The 27,832-nt window shown below is 26.9% G+C and overlaps 5 protein-coding genes across 6 annotated transcripts; 2 read left to right on the forward strand and 3 right to left on the reverse strand.

Annotated features, from left to right (window-relative positions):
• Positions 1–953: 953 nt before the first annotated feature.
• Positions 954–6,331, reverse strand: LOC130672726 (BOS complex subunit ncln). Its single transcript, XM_057477430.1, has 5 exons — positions 5,933–6,331; positions 4,553–4,740; positions 3,799–4,134; positions 3,506–3,715; positions 954–2,283 (listed from the first exon to the last, which is right to left on the reverse strand). The coding sequence occupies exons 1-5, from the start codon at positions 6,105–6,107 to the stop codon at positions 1,450–1,452; spliced, it is 1,743 nt and encodes a 580-aa protein (XP_057333413.1). The 5' UTR covers positions 6,108–6,331; the 3' UTR covers positions 954–1,449.
• A 119-nt stretch (positions 6,332–6,450) lies between these two features.
• On the forward strand, positions 6,451–8,183 carry LOC130672729 (activator of basal transcription 1-like). The gene is made up of 3 exons (XM_057477434.1): positions 6,451–6,796; positions 7,265–7,472; positions 7,809–8,183. Exons 1-3 carry the CDS (start codon positions 6,571–6,573, stop codon positions 8,098–8,100), a joined length of 726 nt encoding a protein of 241 aa, XP_057333417.1. The 5' UTR covers positions 6,451–6,570; the 3' UTR covers positions 8,101–8,183.
• Positions 8,184–10,151: 1,968 nt separating this feature from the next.
• Positions 10,152–13,807, reverse strand: LOC130672728 (trimeric intracellular cation channel type 1B.1). The gene is made up of 6 exons (XM_057477433.1): positions 13,496–13,807; positions 12,198–12,450; positions 11,350–11,438; positions 11,188–11,275; positions 10,988–11,108; positions 10,152–10,353 (listed from the first exon to the last, which is right to left on the reverse strand). Exons 1-6 carry the CDS (start codon positions 13,614–13,616, stop codon positions 10,198–10,200), a joined length of 828 nt encoding a protein of 275 aa, XP_057333416.1. The 5' UTR covers positions 13,617–13,807; the 3' UTR covers positions 10,152–10,197.
• A 2,748-nt stretch (positions 13,808–16,555) lies between these two features.
• Positions 16,556–22,308, reverse strand: LOC130672952 (inositol-3-phosphate synthase 1-A). Its single transcript, XM_057477771.1, has 3 exons — positions 22,040–22,308; positions 19,907–20,347; positions 16,556–18,316 (listed from the first exon to the last, which is right to left on the reverse strand). Exons 1-3 carry the CDS (start codon positions 22,154–22,156, stop codon positions 17,324–17,326), a joined length of 1,551 nt encoding a protein of 516 aa, XP_057333754.1. The 5' UTR covers positions 22,157–22,308; the 3' UTR covers positions 16,556–17,323.
• Positions 22,309–23,067: 759 nt separating this feature from the next.
• LOC130672951 (putative ankyrin repeat protein RF_0381) lies at positions 23,068–26,422 on the forward strand. 2 transcript variants are annotated; one of them, XM_057477769.1, is made up of 2 exons: positions 23,068–23,219; positions 23,312–26,422. In XM_057477769.1, the coding sequence occupies exon 2, from the start codon at positions 23,319–23,321 to the stop codon at positions 24,933–24,935; it is 1,617 nt and encodes a 538-aa protein (XP_057333752.1). In that variant the 5' UTR covers positions 23,068–23,219; positions 23,312–23,318; the 3' UTR covers positions 24,936–26,422. The 2 variants fall into 2 exon arrangements, with proteins under 2 accessions (XP_057333752.1, XP_057333753.1); XM_057477770.1 differs by having other exon boundaries at positions 23,112–23,186.
• Positions 26,423–27,832: the final 1,410 nt, after the last annotated feature.

The following is a 27,832-nucleotide window of genomic DNA, read 5'->3' on the forward strand; positions in this document are numbered from 1 at the left end:
TTTTTTATAAAAAATTTATGTATTAATTCGTTCATTACAATTAATTAAAAAGAAAAATTGGAAACTACGAACGTGCAGGACTCGCTCATTCAAAAAGTAATCAATAGATGGCGCTTCCAAATGCAAGGAAGTATTTTTGCCAAAAGGAAATAATAATCATTAAAAAAATTTCAGCTAAATTTTTTCATGAATTGCCAGTCTTAACTTTATTAATTATAATTAAACTAGACAGATAGAACAAGATGGTACTGGCTACCATCCCAGATTATACTCAGTTACATCTAACGTAAAAAAAAATTCCAGATAGTACCCAGAATAATCAAGATTATACTGAGTTGCATCTACATTATATTTAGTAACATCTAAGATTAGACTGGTTACCATCCTAGATGGTAATCACATATATCTGGATTATATTCAGTACTATCTTAGATTATACTCAGTACTATCTGAGATTTAACTCAGTTACATATCAGCCATTTTTTTTCTAACTCATGCGCGTGTAGTACAGTTGTCATTAATGCCTGGTCCCCCAGACTATAGAATCTTTACCAGACAGGGGGCCAGGCATTAATGACAACGAGTATATACTAGATACGCATGCGCTACAAAAAAAATGGCTGAGATGTAAGTGAGTTAAATCTCAGATAGTACTGAGTATAATCTGAGATGATACTGAGTATAATCCAGATGTATGTGGTTACCATCTAGGATGGTAACCAGTATAATCTAGCGATGTATAATCTAAGATATTACTGAGTAACATCTGGGATGAATTCTTATACCTGTGTGTATAGGCCCCATACTTCACTATAGCACTTCTCATAGAACTCATTCATTCATGTAAAATCTATATGGGAATTTATGAGAATCTATTGGATTCTGTGAGATTTTCTAAACAGGGGAAATAAAAAAAAATGAAGATTATTTTATACATATTTATATTTATTGCTCTATTACTTTATAATTAATTATAATAACTCTCTTCAAATTCATACAGTAAAATTCACTCACCAATTAATTATCTTTAGATTAAATCAAACACTTTGTTCATTGATTAATTATTAACATTATCCGAAATAATTAATACTCAGTTCTGACAAAAAAAAATCGACATTTGTATTTTTTTACTTAACAAAAAAAAATTAATTTATCATTAATAATAATTACTAATTATTTAAAATTACCCATTAATTATGTGTAATCATTAAATAATTATTATTTACAAATTAGTAACAATAATTATCCAAGTGCGGTCTCATTAATTTTTGGAGGTTAGAAAATCCATTAATTTTTTTTTTTTACGAAAAAAAAAATTTTAATGACATCCCAATTGTCACATTTTTTATAATGAATTAATGAGACCACCTCTGCATAATTACCTAACTAATAATAATTATTATTAATGATAAATTAATACATATATATAATTAATATATATGTAATAATTCACGCAACTTTATTTTTATAACCAGCAACCCGTTCAACAAAATAATAAAAATTAGAAAATTTATACACAGCTAAATAAATAATTGATAAATAAACAGCAATAGCAATTGTTAAAAACAAATCAAATATTGCCGGCTTAACACTATAAATATTCATTATTGTTTTAGTATTATCGTAAAATACAAATTCAGGATCACGTTTATCTGCTGAATAACTATTTATTTTAACTTCAGTCAAATATCTCTGCATAAATTCATGCAATGAATTAACTAATGGATTGTACGAATTTTTACTATCTGATAAAATTGGAACTGAACGAGATTGCGAGGTTAAGTAATTAAACCAAACTTCCAATGATTCTTTTGATATTTCAACAGGAGATGATAATATTTCTGTTGAATTCAGGTTATAAAGTCGTCGCGCCAACGTTTCGCCAATTAATTTTGTATTTCTATATAATCTATCTAATTTTGTTTTACTTAAATCATTTATATCGAGTATTGATGTCCTTAGAGGATTATCGTGACTCCTTAATGATGATATGGTTACTGCTGGTAATCGTCTTATACTATAGCGTTCGTGTTCCCATGCCAATGATTCATCAGCAAGATTTATTTTTTTATGGATACCTTCCAAATTTAAATTATTATCATCACTGTCATTATCATCATTATTATCGTTGTTGTTGTTGTTACTGTTGTAAGTATCAATGACATTTTTCAATTCATTGTAAAATAAATATCCAAATGAATTTTCTTTCGGTGGTTTCGATACATGGAGATATAAATTATTTGTCAGTGACACAGCATCTAAACAAATCACATATGCTGCATCCTATAATTAAAAAATATATTAATCATTAACTATAAGTAATTACACGGGTATTAACCCTTCAGAACCCGCGCTATGAGTTTTTTTCTCACGCTTGACTTTAAATATTTTCTTCTAAATAATTTCAAGTGGAATGACCTAGTGAAATTTTTTCTGTCCTCATAAAATTTTATGCTTTTTATAATTATGAAATACGGTTCGGGTGAATTCGGGTAAATTCGGATCTTTTTCGTCATTAACCGCCATTTTTTTAGCCGTTCCCAGCCTTCACGTTCAAGAAAATCCGTTCTCTAAGAAATTCTATAGACTTTCGATATAAAATCAGGACTTGCTGATTATAATTTAAATAAAAATTTTTTTCTGACCCTGTTATTGTCAAAATCTCTTCCAAATAATGCTATTATCATTTCTACGTGCCAAAAGTGGGCATCCCAGCCTTCACTTCTGACAAAATCCATCCTCTAAGAAATTCTATCCGTATACGGATAGTGTTATATATAACACTCTTTTTCAATTCTTGAGCAAGTTTGATCTCAAGATCAATAGGTTCTAGTGTCTTTTTCTACGAACGTGTCTTGCTGCAGATACTTGTGACCAGATTTAAATTGCAAGCCTAGTGCAAGCCTTACACAAGAAATTCGTGCCAGATTATAACTCAATTCTGGAGGAAGACTATAGTTGAAAATATTTGCGCATGGCTTGCTCAAGATCTGCTCAAGGCTCAAAAATGACCTTGAGCCTTGAGCAGATCTTGAGCAAGCCATACGTTAGTACTTACTGTGTTGCTGGTGCAAGAAATGCGTCAGACACTTTTTCATTGCACCGTGTTCAAGATATCTTTAATATTCTTGTGTACGATACCATGAGCAACACATACCCAAATCTTGACATAGGTTTCTTGATACACAATCTTGCCGAAAATACATAAGTAGAAAAAGACACTAGCAGCTAGGGGTCGTGTTCAAGATACTTACACCAAAATCGAGCTCAAACACGTGTTATTAGGGTATAAACTGTCGATAGAAAATCAAGATTCACTGCCTATATCCCCTGGGGATGTTACTCTCTAAAATTGCCCTTAAATTCTAAGTACCTACTAATTCATTATAAACTCCAAATTAAAAAAAATCTTCAAAAGAAAAAAAAATTCCCTAATACAATATTCTTTTAAATTTAAACTTTTACCCCTCGAAATATTTTTTATAAATTAAATAAAAATTTATACCTGAATAACAGATCCTTCAAGACCATCAAATTGATCCTCCAGCCATTTTTTACTGCCATAATAATTTAATTTACCACCGCCACTCAATACAAATACGATATTAAATTTCGGGCGTGATTTACTTATTGAGTATAGCGCTGAAAATATTCTTGCAAGTTCTAATAACATCGACACACCTGATGCATTACTTTCTGCCCCCACGGACAATTCCTAAAAATAATAAATTTTAATTATTAATTAATAACTAAATAAGTAAATAAATTAATTAATTATTAAGAAAAAAAATATCATACTGTTATAACACTCGAGCTGTCATAGTAAGCAACCAATGCAATAGTTGGCAGTTTATCTTCAGCACCAGTACCTGATAATTTACCATGGATTGTTGCTATTTTAACATCATTACGTGGGTTTGGTTGCCCGGCACTGACAATAACTTGATAACCACTTGCTGATACAATATCTATTAATGATTGAACCTCTGAATTACTTTTAACGGGTTCATTTTTAGAAAATCCAATCTCTAGATCATTAACTATTGATTTTAAATTATCGTTCCATGGTGAAAAATATATCGGTATTGTTATTTCACCACTTGTTAACATCGTAGTTTCTAACAATGCTATTGACTAGAACAAAAAAAAAGTATTTTATAAAATTTATTAACATGCGGAGTTAATTTTTTAAATTACAAGACATAGATTTGAAATTTTATTTATTTATTATTCGCTTATTTTATTAAAGGACAAAAAATCATAGACGTCAATTTTGAAATTTATTATGAAGGTTTTAAGAATGAAATTTGTGGAGGCATGATATAAAATATATGATCCTGAATATTTACTTGATAAAATACTGATAAATTTTAGTGTTTATTTAGTCTATATTATTAAGAGAATAGGGGAAATTTTGAACCAGCCATATCTGGATGATAAAATTTGGCATCGTTATCAATGTGTTGACTTGAATTTGTGCCATTATCGAAATCAATAAGTTTGCAAATTAATGACAATATATTTTTTTCTAATTATTATTTAAATTATTAACCTGTTGTTCATCAATTGTTAAATTAGTCATATCTTTAGGTAACATAACAATTAATGCTCCAGCTTTATTTTTAATTGTATAGAATAAATCTGGTGTCAGATCATTGAGTCGCGTAATCACACAGTGACGTGATGTGCGCCAATTACTTAATCCGCGTCCTTCCAATAGTATTGATGCACTTCTGCAACCTGTAATTAATTAATTAAAAATGTTTAAAATACTTTTTTTATTTTTTAAGTGATTAAATATTTTACTTAAAATCCTATTAATTAAAGTTTTTGATTACTTGTATTTAAATTACTACTACATAAAATTATTTCATATCCGGATTTATAATATTTAGTACTTGTATTTAAAATACTGCTTCATAAAATTATTCGTATTTGTATTTAGAATACTACTTTATAAAAAGTCTTTAGTGTTCGTATTTATAATATTTTTTCCTAAATATATTTAGTATTTTTACTTAGAATACTAATTTTTAAAAATATTTAGTACTTGTGTTTAGAATACAACTTTATGAAAGTATTTAGTATTCGTATTTATAATATTTTTTCATTCAAGTATTTATAGTATTTTTATTTAGAATACTCTTTTATAAAAGTATTTAGTACTCGTATTTAAAATACCTTTTTATAAATATTTTGGTATTTGTATTTAAAATACTACTCCTAAAAAATATTAAGTATTTTTATTTAGAATACTCTTTTATAAAAATATTTAGTACTCGTATTTAAAATACTTTTTTTATAAGTAATTTGGTATTTGTATATGTAATACTATTATTTAAAAATATTTAGTATTTTTATTTAGAATACTCTTTTATAAAAGTATTTAGTACTCGTATTTAAAATACTTTTTTTATAAATATTTTGGTATTTGTATATAAAATACTATTTCATTCAAATATTTAGTATTTCCATTTAAAATACTTTTTCATACCACTACTGAGTACTTGTATTAAAAAAAATGTATTTAGTACTCATATTTGAAAAAAGTATCAAGTGTTTGTACTGCAAAATTTATTTTTAAAAAATATGTAGTACTCCAATTTAAAATACTATTTAAAAAAATGATTTAATACTCCACTTAAAATACCTCTTCATAATAGTATTTCAGTACTCATATTCAAAATACGTTTCTTAAAGATATCTTATCTTAGCAGCTTCAAAAATAACTATAAATTTTAACATAAAACATTTCCTTAAACTAAAATAATAAAATTTATCTTGTACATCATTTAATCCCCGACAATAAATTCCAAGTTTCCATAAAATTTAATAATTAAAATTACCAATAAATATATATACAAAACTAAAAATAAAAAATCATTACTTAAAGTCGTCTTTATTTATAACAATAATGAATAATTAAATTTACCATGTGGAGTTCCATGTAAATCATACTGATGCATACGATAAACAGGTAATTCATGTGATGCTGCCACCGGATTTACTGGAGATACGACAATAAAAATTGGTAATACAATTAATAAATAATAGGGCAAGTAACTACGACACAATTCGGCAAAACTATCGCACTGTTCTAACCACATTATTATTTTTTTTTATTACTCTTATTTTGAATTATAAATTTATAACATAAATTGTCTACCAATTACATTAATTTATTTATTAAAAAATTATTAAACAAGTACACAATTTAAAATTACTTCAACATAATTTAATAATCATACATATATATAATATAATATATTATTTTAATCTCAGAATTATAAGAGTCACGTCTCTCCACGTCCTCGATAAACTCTAGTTACTTCTAGTTACTTTTTTATATTTTTTTTTTTGAATTTCTAGTAACATTTTATTTTTAATTTTATTCCCAGGGAATTTTCGACCATCATTTCATATATTTATATATTTATAAAGTTTGTACTTGTGTGTAATTTTGTAAATACGGTAACTTAGTCCCAGATCTTTCACGTGTTGACTTTAAATATTTTTAGAGGTTATATATTTGTATATTTATATATATTTTTGTAAAAATAAAAATATAAAATGGAAAATGAAAATTCAGAAGATGAAAAAAGTGTCGATTTTTCAGTGAGCGATGAATTAAATGAAGAAGAAAAAAAAAATGATGATAAAAGAAAAAAAAAATATAAACGTGGTATTATTTATATATCACAAATACCAAAATATATGAACTGTGCTATTCTACGTGAAATGTTATCAGTTTATGGAAAAATCGATCGTGTTTATTTACAATTAGCTAACAGTGAAAGTAAGTTTGTTATATATTTTATATTGTTTATATATTTTTAATTTATTTTTGACAGTTGAACCCAAGTACCAGAGACAACTGAGATTTTTGAATTTTTATTTAAATAAAACATTAATGTAAAAAAATTAATGCGGCTTTTTAAAAATCCTTTTATATTTTGAAATTAAATTATTTATTTAAAAATATATAAATTTTTTGAATGCCTGTCAGTTTCAGTTTGAATTAATTTGTAGTAAAGTAGAGGTACCGTTTTTGGCCACTTTACAGCCAGTTTTGGACACTTGAAGAATTCAAATAAAATAATTCGCAAAATACGTAATGACAAAAATTTTATTTTACACTTTTTCGTTAATTAAAATAAAGTATTAAATGTCCAAAAATGGAGCAGTGGCTGCAAGTAGTACCTCTACCCACTGATAGATTTTAAAAATTTATTTATGTGATAAAATGTTTGTTTTTTGTTTGCAGAACCAACAAAGAGTAAAGTTATTGAAATAAAACAAACAAAGAAAAATAAAAATAAAAGAGCGCCTCGAATGTTTTCTGAAGGTTGGGTTGAATTTGAAAGTAAAAAAATAGCTAAATTTGTTGCTGAGAAACTTAATAAGCAGCCAATCGCCACAAGAAAAGGAAGTAGATTTTATGATATACTTTGGAATATTAAATATTTATCAAGGTAATTTTATTATTTAAATATATATTGATATAAATTTTGGTAACTGGTCATAACATCCGGGACAAGAAAGTACTAGGCAGTAAAATTTTATCAACTTGATCCCTAGATAAAAATCCTGATAAATCCTCGATAATTGTCACAAATTTTTGTCGGGAATCTAAAAAATCAATATAAGTCCTGATTAAACATCAAAATTTGTCTCGGATTTTTCGTTTCTGATATTTTGTCCTGGATTTTTATGTCAGGAATTATGACCGGAATCATAAATTTTATATAAAAAAATTACAAATTCATTTTTTTTATTTTCAAAAATAAAACTAATAAAATAAATTTTAGATTTAAATGGATCCATTTAAGTGAGCGGTTAGCTTATGAAAAAGCCGTACACAAGCAACGTTTGCGCACAGAAATATCTCAAGCTAAACGTGAGAGTACATTCTTCGCTTACAATCTTGATCGCAGTAAGAAATTGAAACTAAAAGAACAAAAGGGTGAAACCACAGAGTTCATTATTCCTGAAATAAAACAACGTGAAACAGACATGGAAATACGACAGAAAAAGAATAAATTGAAATCTTCTGCTGATGAAAATGAAAGCCGTAAAGAATTTCTTCAATCAATATTTTAATTTATTCATTTTTTATTTTATCTATGTAATGTATGTTGGAAAATAATTTTGTATAATAAATAGTTTATTATTAATTAAATTAATTGTATCGCGTCTACAAATATCAAATTTTATATATTGCACAACCCAATGGGTGCCACGACCTGTGCCTAAAAGACGTTACGTGAAACGCACACTTGCATAAAAAGTAAGAGTGTGTAACGAGTATGAATAAACGAACAACAGATAAAAGTTATGTTCGAAGAAGCGTACACTGAGAGAACAATTTATTTGAGCCAAATAAATAGATTTTTTTTTTTTATTTATTTCAAAGTCGCATAAACAAAAAAGGTCATGAGCGATTGTAGTATACATATAGTACAGTTTACATAAGGTGAGAATTACATTTTATTGAGCAATTTTAAGTTTCCTAGCAGGTTTAGAACTGTAATTAAATTGTTTTTGTCATTTAAACATTGTTATTTCCGTTGGTAGCTTGATGGTCCTGTTTGTGGTACCTGGACAATCTACTAGAAGATGTTGGATTGTTAGTGTTGATTCACATTTTGGGCATATATTGGGGGGTGTTCGTGTCATGAGATAATTGTGTGTCATATTAGTGTGACCTATTCTTAACTGTGTAAAAATTACTTGATTCGTACGGTTGTTAGATGATGGAGGTTCTTCCCATACATTATTTCTTATACGATGTAGTATAGATTTGGAGTTCCTCCACATAATGTTCCATTTAGCCCATATGAAGTTAAATAGATTTATTTGAGTGAACAAAATCATTTATTTCATTCAAATATATATATATATAATTTTTTTTGTAGCTAACAAATGGCGCTATAGTGCCACCAGTTTTGCCTTAGTTTTGAAATAAATGGTTCGAATGTTTAATATTACGGCGAAAATATTGGTCTTATAAAAAAATTTTTCAAACAAAAGTTGTAGGAAATTTAATTTTATAAAAAAAATGTCTCCTATGATTTTTTTATACGACCAATATTTTCACCGTACTTCAAAAATTGAGATTCATAATTAATGATACAACTTTTTGTTAATTATGAAAATGTTAATTTTCAAATTACGCTGAAAATATTGGTCGTATAAAAAAATCATAGGAGACATTGTTTATAAAAAATTAAATTTCCTACAACTTTTGTTTGAAAAATTTTTTTATACGACCAATATTTCCGCCGTAATATCAAAAATTTGAGACCATCAATTATTAGTTATTTTTAAATCAAAGCAAAAACCCTGGCCTTACTATAAACAAATCATTGTTTCATTCAAATGAACCATATCTTTGTCTCAAATACGTATTGATTGAGTCCATTCAAAGATGGAATTTATTTGCCTGAAACAAATCTTATTGGGCTCAACTAAATTGTTCTCTCAATGTAGGAATGAAGAACGTGACGGATGTGTATAATGTCCGTTCTGATGAACGTAATCTCTGAATAAAAATCCCTTCGATAAACCGAACGTTTGGTTAAAGTAAGATTTGTAGAAACAGAAAAAGAATAAGAAAAAGCAATAAAAATAAATTTTATCATGCTGCACACTCGCACACAAAATTTACATTAATTAATTATTTTTCAAAAATTAATTTTATTAAAAAAAACATTTTTTTTTTAATAATTTATTTATTAATTAAACAATGGACATTTTTTTAAATTATTTTAATTATTTAATGGTACTTATAATTTTTATTTGATATTTATTGTGATCGAACCATATTATTGGTATAAAAATATCCTTGTAAAAATTTTATTTTTATGTCATAATTTTTTTAATGAGCAATTCATATATTATTATTATTATTATTAGTGTTAAAATTAATTTAATTACGTCAATTACCTGAAATATTTAAAAGTGACTAGATGTATGACTAGATTTTAATTAAACTATTATTATTATAAACCGGATAAAATTTCGTCAGCGTATTAAAATTTTTAAAAATAACATAATTTAAAAGTTTCTAATATCAATTTTTGACCGGTTGTAAAATTTATGATAAATTGAAAAAAAAACGGAAGGCGAAGAGGAAGATTAAGATGTGTGTGTATATGAATGAATATAAATAATGAAAAAAAAAAATAAATAAATGAATTAGTTATTTTTTTTTGCGTCAGCTTTTTCATCTTTGGCTTGTCCACGTCCGAATAATTTTGTAAAACGATCCATTAGTCCGCCGAAGAATATTTGGCAGATAAGGTTCTCAAATGGTACAAATGGATCATGGATACCCAGTAGAATTGATGATAACTAATAAAAAATTATTAATGTTATTATAAATAAGATTTTAGATTTCATTACAATGGAAAAATATTATAATTATGTATAAATTTTAATTTTCGGAAAAAAATTCACGTTCGTTTCAGGCGAATTTTTTTTTTTGTTGTACAGAAAAATTATTTTAGAAAATAATCTGTAGTATGAACACTTAAATTAAATTCTAATAATTTAAAAATGTTATCAGTTGAAAAATATATGAATTTAATAAAATTTTTTATGTAATGCTCAGTTGCAATTTATGAAATCATCTCATCATCGCTGATTAAAAACTCCGATTGAATCCGATTGGAAAATTAAAAGCGGAAAGTTCTGATGTCTTCGAAAATTTAATCATAAGATCAAATGGATCCGATTGAAAGTTAATCAGAAATCGGAAAAAAAATTATTATTTTCCGATTGAATCTGATAGAGTTTTGATCAGATTTAAAATTGGAGTTTTAAATTAGGAATAGGCCCAAATTTCTAGGGAATCCCGGGTCTATTATTTTAATTAAAAATTTAAAATACTTCATTAATATGAAATGTATAAATATCATGAAATGATATATTATAATATTTTTCCAACTCTCATATATAAATAAATAAATAAATATATAATAATTACCTTGAAGTATATAAAGAATATAACAATACCAAAGTATACAAGAGCATGTGGCGCGGATATTAAATCAGTCTTTTTGTCCAAGACAAATATTATAGATGCAACCATACATGCTTTAGTTGGGCTATTAAATAAAATTATATATAAATAAATATATTAATTAATTATTTGAATAAGTAATTGATTAAATGTAAAATACATACAAACTAGGTTGCATAAATTCCATTGCAGTCGGTGTCCAAACACCTCGAATGAGACGTTCAAATAATTTTGTAAATCCAGCTCCGTTACCTAAAATAATTAATTTAATAATTATTTTGATTAAGTATTAATTAAGTAAATGGTAAATTAATATATTTATTTACCTTTAAGTGTACCAATAAGTATCATAATAAGATATGCACTTGGATATAATTTTCCGGCGTGTGTAACACCATCGTAAACTTTTTTACATCTTTAAATATTAAAAATATATTAATATAAATACATATATATATATATGTACACATGTATATTAGGACGTTTCAAAAAAAACAAAAATTTTTTTTTTTCCAGTTACATTCATTTTAATGTCAAGCTCATAAAAATAATAGTCTTCTAATCGATTTTAAGAACTCAACGTTAAAATGAAAATAACTAGAAAATAATGCGGAATTCGAATGAACTTTATTGAAAATAATTTGTAGGGAATAAAATTGTCTACAAAAAAGGTCTTATGACATTTTTTGATAAGTCTGATAGTTTTGCTGGAAAAGTAAAAAGATCTCGAAATTTACTGTAGATTTGACTTCCAGCTCCAATAACTTTCGAACAGTTGGATTTGTCAAAAAATGATAAGAAACCTTTTTTTGTAGAGTGTTCAATTCTCTACAAAAATAATTGATGGACATTACAATGCAATTTATGATTCATTAGTTTCAAAAATCAGAAGAAAAAAAAATTTTTTTCTGTGTTATTCTTATGGGAAATCGAAAAGTGTGATGCGGACAACCTTAATATTAATGGCTCATTATTTCAGAGGCCTATTACACGGCTCATGATGTGAAGCATCAGAGTGTGCTTTACGATCGAAAAATTTTTTTCGCCTCACTTCGGCAACTATTTTGACATCTAAACGAAACTTTTGAGCCTGGTTAAGAGAAAAAAAAAATTTTTGTTTTTTTTTAAACGCCCTCATATATATATTTGAATATTAATAACCAGTGTAATTTACCTGTATATTTCTTTCATTGCAGAGAATAAAATTTTAACAGGTAAAAATTTAGCAACTTTGTAACCAATATCGAAGGGCGTATAAAATATCACATACCATACTACCGTTGCGACAAATACTTGGGGTGTATTTTTCAATGGGGCCAATATTGGCTCACCTAATAATCCATTGCATAACATACCACCGGCAAATACAACTAGCATTGTTGACAGCCAACATGATATCGGATGTTTACGTGAAAATGCTTGTGCCCCTAATTTTCATAAAAAAAATATATACATACAAATATCATCATAATTAATATCAATTTTATTTATAAATTAAAATTAGACTTCTCTAAGATTATAATCTTTGTAGTTTAAATGATAATAACTCGTTATCTATAAAGTTTATGTCAAAATTGATAGAGACTTTTTTTTAGATAATTTTATTCTCTACAAATTTGTTATCATAAATTTTTTGTGTATCTTTGATATTTTGGCCGGAATTTAGATTTGCAGATAAAAACTTTTTTTAATAAATTATCTGGCGCTGGAATCTGGAGTTTGAAAATTTAAAATACAAACTCTGGGTTGTGTATTAAAAATATATAAAAAATATATGAATATAAATTTTTAGAGAACTAAATTATCTACAAGATTTATTTTTAGTAATTTTGGAGTTAGTTCAATTATTTATGAGTTATAACATAAAATTATATAAAAAATAGTCTAAAGTATAATAAATTTATGTAATATATATAAAAATTATATTTTTTTCTCAATTCAAAATAAAAATATCAAGGGTAAAATATTACAAAAATAGATAAGAGCGCAAGCCAAAATTTAAATAGTTACATATCTATAAATATTAAAACTTTAATTAAAAAAAAAATAAAAATTTTTCAACTAAAAAATTTTAAAAAAACGCAACTATTTTTTAAAATTCAAAATCATCAAAATTTAAAATTACTAATTTTTAAATTCAAAATTATAAAAGCTTAAAATTACTTTTTTTTTAATTCTACAAAAATTTACTCTTTTTAAAAATTCAAATTAAAAATTTAAAATAAATTGAAGTAATTCAAAATCGTTACTAATTTGTTTATATTTAATTAAATGAAATTTAATTAAGTGTAAAACTTAATGACCGGAATAATTTTTTCAAAGAAAAAAATAAAATAATAAAAGTTAAGAAATGAAGAAAATTTTTTTAAAAATAAATAAAATAATAGATAAGTATAGATAGTATAGTAATAAAATATATAATCTGGGAAGTTTTAAATATAGAATTAGCTGGTCGGGTAGGCATTAACTTACCGGGTCCTAAATCCTCTCTGACGTGCAGCGCACACAATACACTATGTGCGATATCGAAATACGGAAACATTTTTAATTTAATGACCTGATTGGCCAAATCTAAAAATGCCTCGGGATCCATAATTACAAATAATTACAATATTAATATATAATTTAGTTTTTTTAAAAATATAAATTTAAAAATTTTATGTCAGTAACAAATAAATATATAAATAAATTTAATAAACGACAATTTTATTATTATAATTTAGCCGGACTGTTAATGATCCGACTGCAGTCGTATACTGTCTCTTTTACTGAGACTGAGAGGCTTCATACACACACAAACAATTGTGTATATTTTTATCGTTATATATATAATTATGTACGACTAGACATACAATGTATACTGTATGTATATATATATATATATATATAAAATAAGTGTGAGTGAATTTTACATGATTAACTGACAGTCATTTTACCGGCCGCTGGTAATTTTGTCTCTCATTTTCAGGGGACACTAGTGTTAAATTACCGCTGTCATATATCATGACGGTAATTTAATTATATTTTAAATAAATATATATAAAAATAAATGTTGTTGTGTATAAGAATTCAGAATTTCCTGCAAGCCCATACGTATAATTATAGATCCGAGAATATATGCTGGCAAAATAGCATATTGTAGTAACTGGTATCTTATAAATTAATATCACTTATACACTACAATAATAACACACTTATATTAGAAATAACAACACCACAATTAACAGCAGCAAAAGAAAGGCAATCAAAGATATAGTTTATTGATACAAGACGTATGCTGTTTAGTTGTCAATATAAGACTGACTGACTTTTGTCGCGCATCTATAAAACAAGAGAAGAAGGCATTTGTTTTCTAGCTATTCAAATATTTAAAAAGATCAGTTTCACATTTGTTACAATATATATATATATATATGATATGACAATACCACTGGTAGTATTATCTTGAGTAATAGTTACATGACGAATGCCCTTCAGCAAATTTCCTACGGTAGATTTAAACAAGACTTGAAAATGTATTTCATAAGTATACTTGCCAAGATTTCATCAAATCTTGCTTAAGATTCTTCTTAAAGACTTACGAAAATCTGTAGAAACAGTTTGCAGCAATTCTTAATCAATGTGTCTACTATATATCAATGTTAGCTCAGATTTGCTGCAGAATTGCTCAAGATATCGGGTTTCTTTTTCTCCAAATGACTTCAAGTTCAATACACAGTACCTCTAGCTGACCCAGTAGTCCTCATTTAAATTTAAAGTGCTACAAATGAATAATATCATCACTCGATATAATTATATCGAATATTTACCTGTGTAAAAAAATTCCAAAAAAGTTCATATGTGGAACTTCTAAACTTGAGACAGATTAGAATCTCAAGAGGAACTTTAGTAATTTTGATAGTAAAAACAATCACTTTCCGAATTTTTCGAAAATCATCGATTTTCTGAGCCGGAAGTTAAAAAAATTTATGTAAGATTTTATAGGAGCGAGTTTTGAAAAGAACTTGTTTGAAGCATATTTCTTAAATCGTATTTTTACTACAGTTTACCCTCGTTCTGAAAAATCTCTAATTTGGGACTTTTTGTAAACGTTTTTGTTTTTTTCAGGTGCTGTTGGTTTCTAAAGAGATTTTTGTTAAAAAAAATGTGCAAAGACAATCAATGTTTATAATTTTTTTAGTTAAGTTTGTATATTTTAACAATATGTGCTAATACAAAATTTTGAAAAATAAAATGTGTTACGGAGGTACCAGATAATGATAAAATTAAAATCAATCATTAATTATTACAGTTTATGTTACATATATATACTTATGATTGCTTTACATTTTAATATTAAGGGTATTAATATATTTATGTAACAATTTAATTGAAATCTTGCGCAAATCTGGTCATCGGTGTTCTACTTGTCTACGTCTTTGTCTTTTTATGACTGAGTCTTGCAGCAGATATTGGTCAAGAGTTTTATATTGCATGTAAAGTGACAAAGATACTTATGTAGCCCTTGTTGATCAAATCTTGCTCAAGAAATGCGTAAATGATTTTACCAACCACGTGTAAGATATCTGTAATATTATTTCACACAGTATCATGAGCAAGCAATACAAAAATCTTGACTTTAAATCTTGCGTAAAATCCTACGACAGATTCATAGATACACAAAGACGTAGACTTGTAAGGGTTTTCCGCAAGACACTTTTGCAAAATTAACACAAGACTGCTACTAAATTATCATTCGTACGTCATATCTTGTGCAAGTCCATGAAATTTCCATAAAATTACATGGGTCTTGACCAGCAACTTGTGATGGTAATCGTTACATGAATTAGTAAACCTGATTGAAGCAGTCACCACATTCTTTCACCAAACTTCTCTGCATATCCCATTGATATCCGGAAGCTCTCCTTCTTGACAATTCGGGGGAACCTGGATCATGTTACGAGAAACTGATTTATAAAACAAGTATTTTAGTTTAAGCTGACTAGATATTTGTTCTCAATATTTTACTAAAAATTTTTCATTACCTTCTATGAAAATTGAATTAATTAAACCAATAATTAATAGTAATTGCAGAATCTTCATAAAAGTTTTGTTTGAAGTTTTGATTTTTTTATGACACATTTTAATACTAACTCAATTGCTTATATTTGTTATAAATTTTACAACAGTACTTTTGTTGGTGTACAAAAAAAGAAATTCACTTCTGTTCAGCGGCAATACAGAAACGATACTGATATTCATAACTCGTATTGGGTTATTATATATTTATCAAACATTAGCTTTCTGTTAAAAAAAGAAAAAAAAACATATTGCTGTAGGGCTTCAGACGAAGAATCCGATTTAAATAGAATTGGATAATCGTCATCAGCCTATTGTGAGTGATGATGATAGAAATTATATAAATATGTACACACGTCAAATTAACATGATTTATTATCATTTAAATGTGATAACATATATATATTATAATAGTATGTAGTATGATCTCTCTTTGAAATTTATATATATTCATGAAATAAAAAAATTTTTTTTTCAATAAGACAATATTTATTTTTTCATTAATTGACACAAAATAAAAAGCATACAATTTTTGCTCAACAAAAAGTTTGTTTCACTTATCAATAATACTTCAACTTCTGGAATAAACTGCAATTAAATGATTGTGATTAACATTAGTGAGGTAGAAAAATACATGAAAAATTTTTAAAATATTCTATAGTAAATTTTTTAGGTTATTTTCTTTTCTATTACGCAAAGTGTAAGACAGTATAATTAAATTTCCAAAAGAATGGACTTTTCTCCCACTACTCGGCTATAATGAAGTCCACGAGTTTGCATTAATCAGCATGCGCAGTAATGACTTAATCGTAGAAGAATAGTGGGGGAAGAGATCATTCTTTGACGGGCCCAAGCGGCACAAAAAAAGTGACAATTTTTTGTTATGTAACCGATTGTGAACTAGAATTCAACAAAAAGTCATCAATTTTTTTTATGCCGCTTGGGGACTTTATACCAGATTTGAACAGTTGCGCGCGCATTTTAATAACCACCAAATTTTGACCGAACTCTCAATAAATTTATTTAAACCTTTGAGAAATATTAAATTTTTTTCTGGATTTTCTGTTAATCAATTAATTGAATTTTTTCTTAAAAAATTTACTATGAACATCTTTAATTATTATTACTATTAAGGTACTCAAGCATTCCTTGGTCCATCAAACAAAAAAATAAAAATGTCTTAATAATAATATAATTATATTCAATTATTAAAACATTACTTCAATAAAATATATATCGGATTTAAAATTTAAAACGATGTTCCAGCATCATATTATTATTAGGCGGTAGACTCAAACAAGCTCTCAGTATATTTTCAATGGCCGCACGTTGTCTGAACAATGCGTTAACCAATGGGGCGCCAGCGGGAACTAACGGCGCTTTGCATAAGTACGAAAGCAGTGACAATACACTTTGGAAAGTAATGAATCCGTCGTTGCTGTTAGAATCGTCATCATTATCAATGCGTTTGATTGTAATACGAGAGCATAATTCAGCCAAAATAATTAAGTCCAGAATAATAGGAGTTGCTAATAATGAATCTTCACAAGTATTATGAACAGCGATTGTATTATGGCCCCCTAACATTAATTCTGATGTGTACTCATCCATAGCACGTTTACTATCTCCAACATATGGCACATATTTAATTACAACACAATGATCTGGTTTTTCACCCGGTTTGTATAGAATATTGTTTGATAAAACCATATCGTCAACGACATTACTTTTAGATATTTCTTTAGATCTAAATTGCTGCGGTGCTGATAAATTATAACCGTCATTATTACCAAGATGATTATAACTGACAACAGACACTGGTTTAATACCAGCGGTAACCAAAAAGTCAACCAATACGGACTTTAATTTTGTTTGGCCAGATTTGAAATCATCACCGGCAATAAATATATTTTTTTTTTCAGCAAATTCAATTAAGCCGGGTACAAATGTATTTTGTGGTGATCCATTAATATAAGTACAGCCTTCATAGGCAGCAGCTACAGCAAACAAAGTACTTGGACTTATTTCTGAATGATCATCGGCAATGGATTTTAATAAATTATCAGCATTGTCATTGACTCCTGTTATTATTTCAGCAAATCTTTCAGTATTTGCTGTCCATAAAACTATTACTTTGTCTAAATTTTTAGTTGACTTGAAATCGTTTATATCAGCGCGGATTTGCTTCAGTTGCTCTGATTTTGTACCAGTTATTAAATTATTCGCACGCTCTTTCTGTAATTTAGATACAATAATATTTTATATATAAATTTATTGTAATATGTAAAAAAAAAAGTTAGATATTTTTTATCGTAAAGGGGTAATATGAACACAGGCTATTAATTTTGAGATATAAAAAATTGATCCTGCATTGCGATATTTTTTTTTTATTTTACGGCTTTAATACAAAATGTTAATAACCTCTTGGAAGTTCGTACAAAGCAAACAAACAGAACAAGCAAGAGAGAGAATGAGGGAACTAGGGATAGGAAAGTCAACCAGAGAAGTCATGGAATACACAAGAAAATTTGAAAGCCTAGCCAGGAAAAAGACAAACGAAGCAAAAGAAATGTAAATAGATAAAAAGTGATAAAAAATAAAAGGAAAAAAGCTAGTCAGTAATAAGTCATAAGTTGAGTAATTATAAATATAGTAATATACACCCGCAAAGACTAGGGAACAAATCACACTAATAAAGTATGAATGATTGTGATTAAGAGTGATAAATTAGGTATGAACGATACCAACCAATATAAGTACCCCGTTTAAATAGAGTCTCATAAATTCCCATAGAGATTTTATAAGAATGAATGAGTTCTATGAGAAGTGCTATAGTTAAGTATAGGCCCTTATACATACAGCTATAAGAATCTATCGGATTTTCTAAGCAGGGTAAGTAAATAAATTAAGAACAAGGAAAAAAACTGTAAAAAAACGGAAGTTGTACAGTATATATGCAAATTCGATCGTAAAGCACTCCCTAATGCTTCGCATTATGAGTCGTGCAATAAAGATTATTAATGACGGCTTGTAAGTTGAGAAATTGATTTTAAAATTTATTAGAATCAATTAGAAATAATATTTAATATTTTGGAGTTTTTTTTAGATTTAATTCCATTAATTCTAATCTTATATTTGCTTGCAATCGCGGAGCGTGTTAGTGAACAAGACTGCAGGTGGCAGTCTGGCGGCTATCCGGAATAAACCTTAAAAATTGACATCTCTGTAAGTTGGCAACTGGACGTCAACTTTCTGAGAAAGTTGACGACAGGTTGCGGCAGTAGATTGTAGCCAACTTTTTGTGAAAGTTGGTAACAAATTGTAGTCAATTGTTACAGAGGCTGAAGTTGTCGTCAACTTGCTCGTAACTAATTTTAAACGACCCAATAAAATTTTTTATTTCCATTTTTATTTATCAAAATCAATGCCATTGATTCCAAGTTCAATTTGAAGATAATATTAAAAATTTCCCGCGTTTTTTAATTTATCTATTACATTCGAATCGCGTTATAAGTCCGCCTACAGGGGTGTAGGGGAATATAATTCTGAGAATTCCTGTACCCCCACTTCTGCTCAGCAGTCGAACACCGTATCTCACACTTCCCCTACTTTGCAAGCGTGTGAGTGTGTACATGATTATTTTCGTAGTCATAGAGGGGGAATGTCTTCCAAGAAATATAAGTCGGCGGACTTATAACGCGACTGGAGTGTACTGGACTGGACTGTATTTCCAATTAAATCGAATTCGATTCCTCCTCCCGGTTAAAAATTTCATACAATTCGTTAGATTCTCATAAATCCTCATAAAAAATAAATTTTACAAACCTGATTGGCAGCAATGAAATCAGGAGAATAAACGCTTTTTCTCGGTACATATTTCGACAAATGTGATTTCAATTGATTTTGAATATTAATATCTAGAACCTTAGCGCGTTTCATCGCATCAGCAATGTTCATATCTGATATATCCCATCCGTCAATTTCAATGTCATCCGGATTAATCATCGGCAAAAAAGAATTCATAGGTGCGTATATTTCTTCATGACCTACGCAGCCAAGTAATAAAGTTGATGATTGAGTTATTGATCCATACCAATTAGCATCATGGACACCATGTACTGTTTCCCATTTTAATTTCAATTTGTTAGCTAATACAGCTGCGGTAAATGTAGTGCCATTATTACCGCCCCATCCTACAAGCATAACTCCTATTCTTGGTAATTTAACTTGAGTCCGTATCAATAATTTATGCGACTCTGGTGATAACTAAAAATATTCATTTTATTATTTTTTAAATGTCAATTAATTAGAAAGAAAAAAAAATGATAATTTTAATACGTAAGTTAAACTTCTGTAAGTTCGTAAACAAATAATGATTTTTATCTAATTGTTATTGGGTGTAATTATCTGATAACTTAATAGATAAGAATATTAATGGCTTGAACAAACAACAAATAAATATTTTAAAGTTATTTTGTAATTTTACAGTAAAAGATAAAATTTATTTTTATGGAAAATTTAACTTTCTAATTTTTTTTTATTTGAATTCAAATATTTGTTCAATGTAAGGAATTTTTTTACAATTTCTATTCGTGTAATTAAATTTTTTTCTATTGATAAGAAATATTTTTATTTAAAAAATTGATATTTTTAAATTAAATTTCGATAGAAATTAATTGAATTTTTTTTTTAATTGTTAACTATAAAAATATGAGAAATTTGAAACCCGACCCCCTATGTTCTGACTGTAAATTTTTTCTTATTTTCTATACTGGCAAAAACGTTTCTCAGAATTTTTTCAAATTTTTTTGTCCGACCAAAATAAAATTTGGAATTTAAAAAAAAGCGTTTTTCTTTTTAATAAGCTGTCACTTTTTAAAAAATTGACTTATTAGGGCGTTTTTTTTTTTTTTTCAAACTTTCTTTTTTAAATGTACTTGAAAACAAATAGAAAAAAATTATTAATTTAAATAGGGCCATAGTACTAAATATTGACCGAGCTCCATTTAATGACCGGTACCTAAATATCCGAAATAAAAAAAAACAAAAAATGATAAATAAATTCTTTAAGAGTATGTAGGTCGTTATTAAATGGAGTTCGGTTAATATTTAGTACTGCAACCCTCTGACTTTTAATTTAAACCTTCAATTACACACACCTGTAAAATGTCATATGTCATACGGTGACAGCTTAAAAAAATGACCAAGAGTTTTTAAAATTTATCTTTGAATTAATTCTAGACATAAATTTTTTATTTTTTCAAAGAAGCCTCAATCTTAGTCACGTTATTTTTTTGTTAAAAAATAAAAAAAATTTGAAAATAATCTGGGGTCAAAATGAAAGCCGGTATCATTAGAGAATTAAAAAAAATTTATTACTTTTATAAATCTTTGTAATTAGGCATCAAGTTGCAAAAAAATATGATATATATATATAATATATACATATATACATATAATATATACATAAATTCCGTAATAGCAGGTTTTTTTGTCATTAACGACATAAAAGAATTTAAAAAAAAAAATAATTGATACCTTGTCAATAATTGTTTTTTTATCTGATAAAATTTTTAAAAAATTATTGAGTAATTAAAAATTTTATTACTTTAATTTATTTAATACTGACTAGTTTATTAATAGTTTTTTTAGCCCATTAAATTATTTTATCAAATTTTAAAACTCGAATTATAACGCGCAATAATATCATTTACTTTTTAAAATTTTTTCCAATTAAAAAAAAATAAAAAATTTTTATTTGAAAAATAAAATTAATTATCTTTTAAAATTTAATTAATTATTGCATACTAAAAATCAATACTTGAATTCAACCTACAAGTAAATTTGTAACGCACACAATAATTCCATTGATAAAAAAAAAATTTAATTTAAACTAATGAATGCAATCTTAATTGAAATAAAAATTAAAATAATATTTTATTAATAAATAATACTTACAGTAACATTATTTTTATTATTTTCAGTAATTTTAGTTGTTTGATATTCATATTTAGCTTGAATAAATTCTTCAGTATATTTAATATTTGGTGAATCAACACGAATATTTATTGCCATTTTAAAACTGTTTAAATATTTTCTTTTTCAAATTTATAATTAATAACTTTGTTTAAATTCGTAGAACGTCTTTATTCGACGACTTGAAAGCAATGAATGTAACCACGTGGCTTATTTACATTTATTTTTCAACTTATCACACAACCTATATCATTTATTGACTTCTGTTTTATTCTATTCTATATAATTCTATAGTTTACAACCAGATAACGTTACTTGCGTAGCAAGAAATTGCGATTAATCGTTTTATTTGTTTGACGTCGGCTTTACATCGACTTTGAAATTTGAATTTTCAAATATTTATTCAAATACAAATTGACGTCAATTTACTGCATCAATCTGACAATAAAATTGTCATCAAGTTGCTTACATCAAATAAAACAAAAACAAAAACTGCTCCAAATTTACATCAGAAAGTTGGCGCCCATAAACTCTGCCAAATAAATATAACGTCAAGTTGAGGTTATAGATTTAACGTCAATTTACTGTCAGCTTTATTATTATTTTTTTAAAGCAAATCCTTTCTCAGTAGATTTCGTTCAAATCAGTGATAAATTGCTGTCAACTTTTTATTTTAGTGTGATGACAATTTGAACTATAAATTGATGACAATTTTCTGCCAGTAGACAAAAATTTTCATTAAGTTGTTTGCAAAAAATTCAAAAATTTGTTACTTTTAAATTGACAGCAAGTTTGTGTCATTTAATTTATAGGTCAAATTTTTGCAGTCATCTTGACATTAGTTTGCGAGAATAAACTGATATCAATTTACTTTTAATTTAGACGTCAACTACAGATTTTTTAAATATTGACAAAAATATAAATAAAAAATTCGTTTGCATTCTAAAAGGCCGCGCAAAATTGAATGCGCATGCGTAAGATCTATAGCGCAAGCGCATTAAAATAGAATTTTCCATCTAAAAAAGCGTAAAAATAAATTTAAAAAACGCTGATAAATTTAGAAATAGACTAGCTCACTTGAAAATAAAACAAAAAAAAAAATACAAACAATAACAATGATAAAAACAATGTAATTGGTTTATTTTTTCGAATAATAAATAAAGTAATTAAACAAACAAATAAAATTATCAATAAATTTAAAAATAGTAAGTTTTTATAAAATAGTTTTCTTAATTCTTAATTATTTTTTTTCAGATCCTAGATGTCTAATAATATAACAAACATGGCTGCATTGAATAACAACATAATAAATCGTAAATTATCGAATGCTGTTCATCGAGGTGACTATGACGAAGTTAATAAATTAATTAAAATAATAAAAGAAACTGATTACATAAATTTATGGTACGATTTTAGTTATTTATTGTTATGTGATTCGATAAAAAAAGGCCACACTTCAATAGCCATATTACTATTAAATAACCACGCAAATATAAACCCACCAAATAATGATAATAACAACAACGAATCAGCTCTTTATTTAGCAATTGAAAATGCCGAGTACGAAATAGTTAAAATAATTGTTGAAAAAGGTGCTGACGTAAATGAAATTATAAAATATGGTGATTATAAAGGAAGTTCATTATTACACGTCGCATTTGATAACAATGAATACGAAATAGTAAAATTATTAATAAACTACAATATCGATATTAACAGAATTGATAGTGAATCAAAATCGTGTATATTTTACACAAATCAATTAACAGATTTGAATATTATCGAACTATTATTCAAAAATGGCGCCAATATAAATATTAGAGATTTAGACAATAATACGCCTCTATTTAATGCCGTATGTTCGTCATCGTTCGCAATTGTAAATTTATTTATAAAATATGGCGCCCAAGTAAATGTAAAAAATAAATATAATATGACGCCATTACATTTCGCAGTACAAAATTCATCATGGAAAATAATTGAATGTTTAATTTTAAATAATTCAAATATAAATTCTGCTGATTTGAAAGGTTTGACTCCTTTACATACCGCGATAATGAACGGGTTTGCCGGTAATATTAAAAATCTTATTTATTATGGCGCTGATGTTAATGCTAAAGATATTAATGGCGAAACTCCTCTTAATTATGCCGTTCAACAAGAAGATATGGAAGATGTTATTGAAGAATTATTGAAACGTAATGCTGATGTTAATTGTTGTGATAATAACGGATTGAGGCCTTTACATTCTGCGGCAGATGCTGCATTTGATGAATATATCGAAATATTATTAGACTATGGTGCAGACATTGAAGCTGTTGATAATGAAGGCCGTACCGCATTGCATATGACTGATAGTTTTGACAATAATTATCATTTGAGATGGGAAAGTGTACCGTTGATGTTCAAATTATTCAAAGATCATATTTACAAATTGAAAAGTGTTAATTTTTATGTTGGAGAAGATAATTTTAAAATTATTAACGATTATTATGGTGATAAAATAGACGTTACGGATAATTTTATAGAAAATTGTTTCAAAGAAATAGAAAAAATGAAGAAGTTCAAAATTGGAAATACGGGAATTTTTTATTATGATATTTTGAAGAAATCGAGGCATCAAGTGTCAAAGTATTCAATGCTTAAAGATATTGAGGATGCTTTTAAAAGCCTGGAGTATGTTAATTATTTTCCGCTTTATCGGGGATTATTGAAAAAATCTTTTGATTCTGCAGTTAAAAGAAAAATAATTTTATCTGTTGATAAATATAATTTTATTGGTAATTTGTTTCCTTTATTACCGGAACACTGTGTTGATGAAATAATTAGTTATCTTGGTGATAATGATTTAAAAAACGCTATTGAGTCTTGTTATTAATTATATTTTATATGGCATTATTAGTCTACTTCCCCTACTACGAAGCTTTGTGGCGAAAAAATACCTAAGTCAAATAAAAAATAGAGAAAAATCTGGCGAATCTTCCGGTATAAAAACCTAGCAAAAAAAGTTGTAATTTTTTTGTTATTAACAAAAACGTTTTGCAAGTAAAGCCTCAGTAGACTTTAACGGAATACTGGATAAAATTTTTCTCATGCAGTTAATTAAATGTACAAAATAAAATAATTCAATCTTTTCTGAATCGTTTGGTCACAAAGTTTATACGAAAATGTTAATTATTAATTATGAAAATAATTATTTAATTTTATCAACACAAAAAAATACTAGCTTAATAGCTCGACTGTCCAATTTCAAAACACAGTAAGCGACAAATTTTTCGAAATCGATGTTTTAGTATTTTTAGTTCCAGTGGAGTCTTGTGACCATGATTCGATGCATCCCTGTTTAAAAATATTGATTGAAAAGAATTAAAAGAGATGAAATTCGAATTCTTTTCAATAATTTCAATTGATTTTAATTTTTTCATTTGTATATATAGATATACAGTTTGCATGGAGCGACCGCTTCTCAATTGTTTTCAATCAATATTTTTAATCAGAGATATTTCAAAAATTTTATTTTTGTCAGTAACTGTGTTTTGAAACTGGGCAGCCGTCGCTGCTTTGTGTATAGACTAATGTTCATAACCACTGTTAGAATTTTGTATTGTGAAATTATAAGCAATGGGTTAGAATTTTTAATCCCAACATTTTTGTCATTAAATTTCTAGTACAATTAACTGTCAAAATTCAAGACCGACTGTCTCAAATTTAAATCTCTGTTTGAAAATTCCATACCTCAAGACTTTAATGGTGTTTTCGGACCCGCGACCCCAGAGCACGGTGACGCCCTTTTTCGCACACGAACTTTCTATTAGTTTCTATTAATTAACGACCGATTTTTTTTTATTTAATTTGATACTATTTGCGAAGATTATTCATAATCGAAATACTAAAATCTGTTCACTTAAATTTCACTTTAATCAGTATACTGATAATTAATACATTTTTTTTTTATTGATTATTCACTTCTTTTCTACTAATTTAATTTACTTATGAATTTAAATTTACCCGGGTACATTGCAGGCGCCTCAGTGCACCGGAGCGGAGAATCCCAACAGACCATAAATTTAAAATCTTGATTGAAAATTCAAATACCAAAGCTGTAAATTTTAAACCGTAATTGAACATTCATATCCCATAAACTTTAGAGTTAAAGCCGTCAAAAATGAAAAACTTATACGCCATTTTGAAATTAGTGGTGCAACATAATTATAAAAAGTTATAATTCAATATTTTATTGTATTAATGTTATAATTATACCATTTATTAAAGCAATGATCTTTGAAAACAAGTTTTATTACTTTATTTTCATACATGAGTTATTTTTAATTCCCGTAATAAACACTGAAAACTTTATAGCTGTTAGATATCCGGTTTTTATTTATTTGTGGCTGAAGTTAAAGAACTTTTAAAAAATTTGACCGATTATTATTTTATTTGGTGAAGAAATAGAATTTTAAATAGAACGTGAAATAATATAATTTTTTTCAATTATCAAGAGGTAATTACTAACTTAAAGTTATAACTTTTTTTACCACGACGCAGTTTTTACTGGGAGTATAAATAATTCAAATAATGCAGTGATTAAATATTTATACTGTAGTGCACGTCACGTTTTAAACATGCAATCGTAATAATACATATCACATTAATTAATTAAAACGGAAAAAAAATTATTCAAAATATCAGCTAAATATCAAAATTAACGGTTCTATAATTAAAAACCATTACATAAACCATGTTTTTTCGAATATAATCCATCTGTTAGGTCCCAAGAAAATTGAAAATTCGAACGAGATTTTTCAAACCTGTGTTTTAATCATTCAATTTTTGAAAAGAATTGCAAATGAGGTTGGTATTTAAGAACAATTTCGATGAATAATTACGGGCATTTTTTATTTTATATAAATTTTATACATTAATTGATACTTACCATAAGTTAATAACTGAATATATTTTATAGTATTGAACATTGACATTTAGCTAATATTTTGAATTTTACTTAGTTAAAGTTCATATATCTTTTCAAATATTGATTTTAGAGATTTGACTAATAAGAACTTTTTTGTAGAAGACTAAATTTCATACAAAAAATGTCATGTTCTTTTTTTCCCAAAAGTCAACCGTTTGCAAGTTAACAACAAAAAACCACTAATTTTGTAGGAAATAAGACTTTCAAGGCTTCCACGAGGGCTGTAGTTGAAGGTACTGCTGAGCACATACAGGCTTTTTCAAAGAGCATACAATTCTCTTCCAAGAAAACTTTGAACCGATAAGATACGTGAATATGGGGCTGAGTTTTATTCGATAAAAAGAAAAGAATCAAAATTTACATGCTTTTAGCATGGGAAAACTTCAACGACGTTGTTCCAGTTCTTAAAATTGTTATTGAGAGCTCAAAATTTCACTGAATTTTTATTTTTACATGTAGAACAAGATTTTTGATGGGGAACGAAAAAAAAAAAATCTTCGTTTCAAACGGAGCACCCTAATATATATTGTAACGAATGTAAAACTGGTCTTTAAAATATTTGAATAGCTAGAAAACAAATGCCTTCTTCTCTTGTTTTATAGAAACGCGACTAGAATCAGTCAGTCTTAATTTGACATAAAAACAGCACATGTCTGTATTCAATAAACTATATATTGCTCTTGCTTTTTTTTACTGCTGTTAATTGTGGTGTTGTTATTTCTAATATAAGTGTGTTATTATTGTAGTGTATAAGTGATATTAATTTATAAGTAACAAATACTACAATGTACATGTATGTGCGG

This window comes from Microplitis mediator, chromosome 8, assembly GCF_029852145.1.
Source record: "Microplitis mediator isolate UGA2020A chromosome 8, iyMicMedi2.1, whole genome shotgun sequence".
NCBI lineage: Eukaryota > Metazoa > Arthropoda > Insecta > Hymenoptera > Braconidae > Microplitis > Microplitis mediator.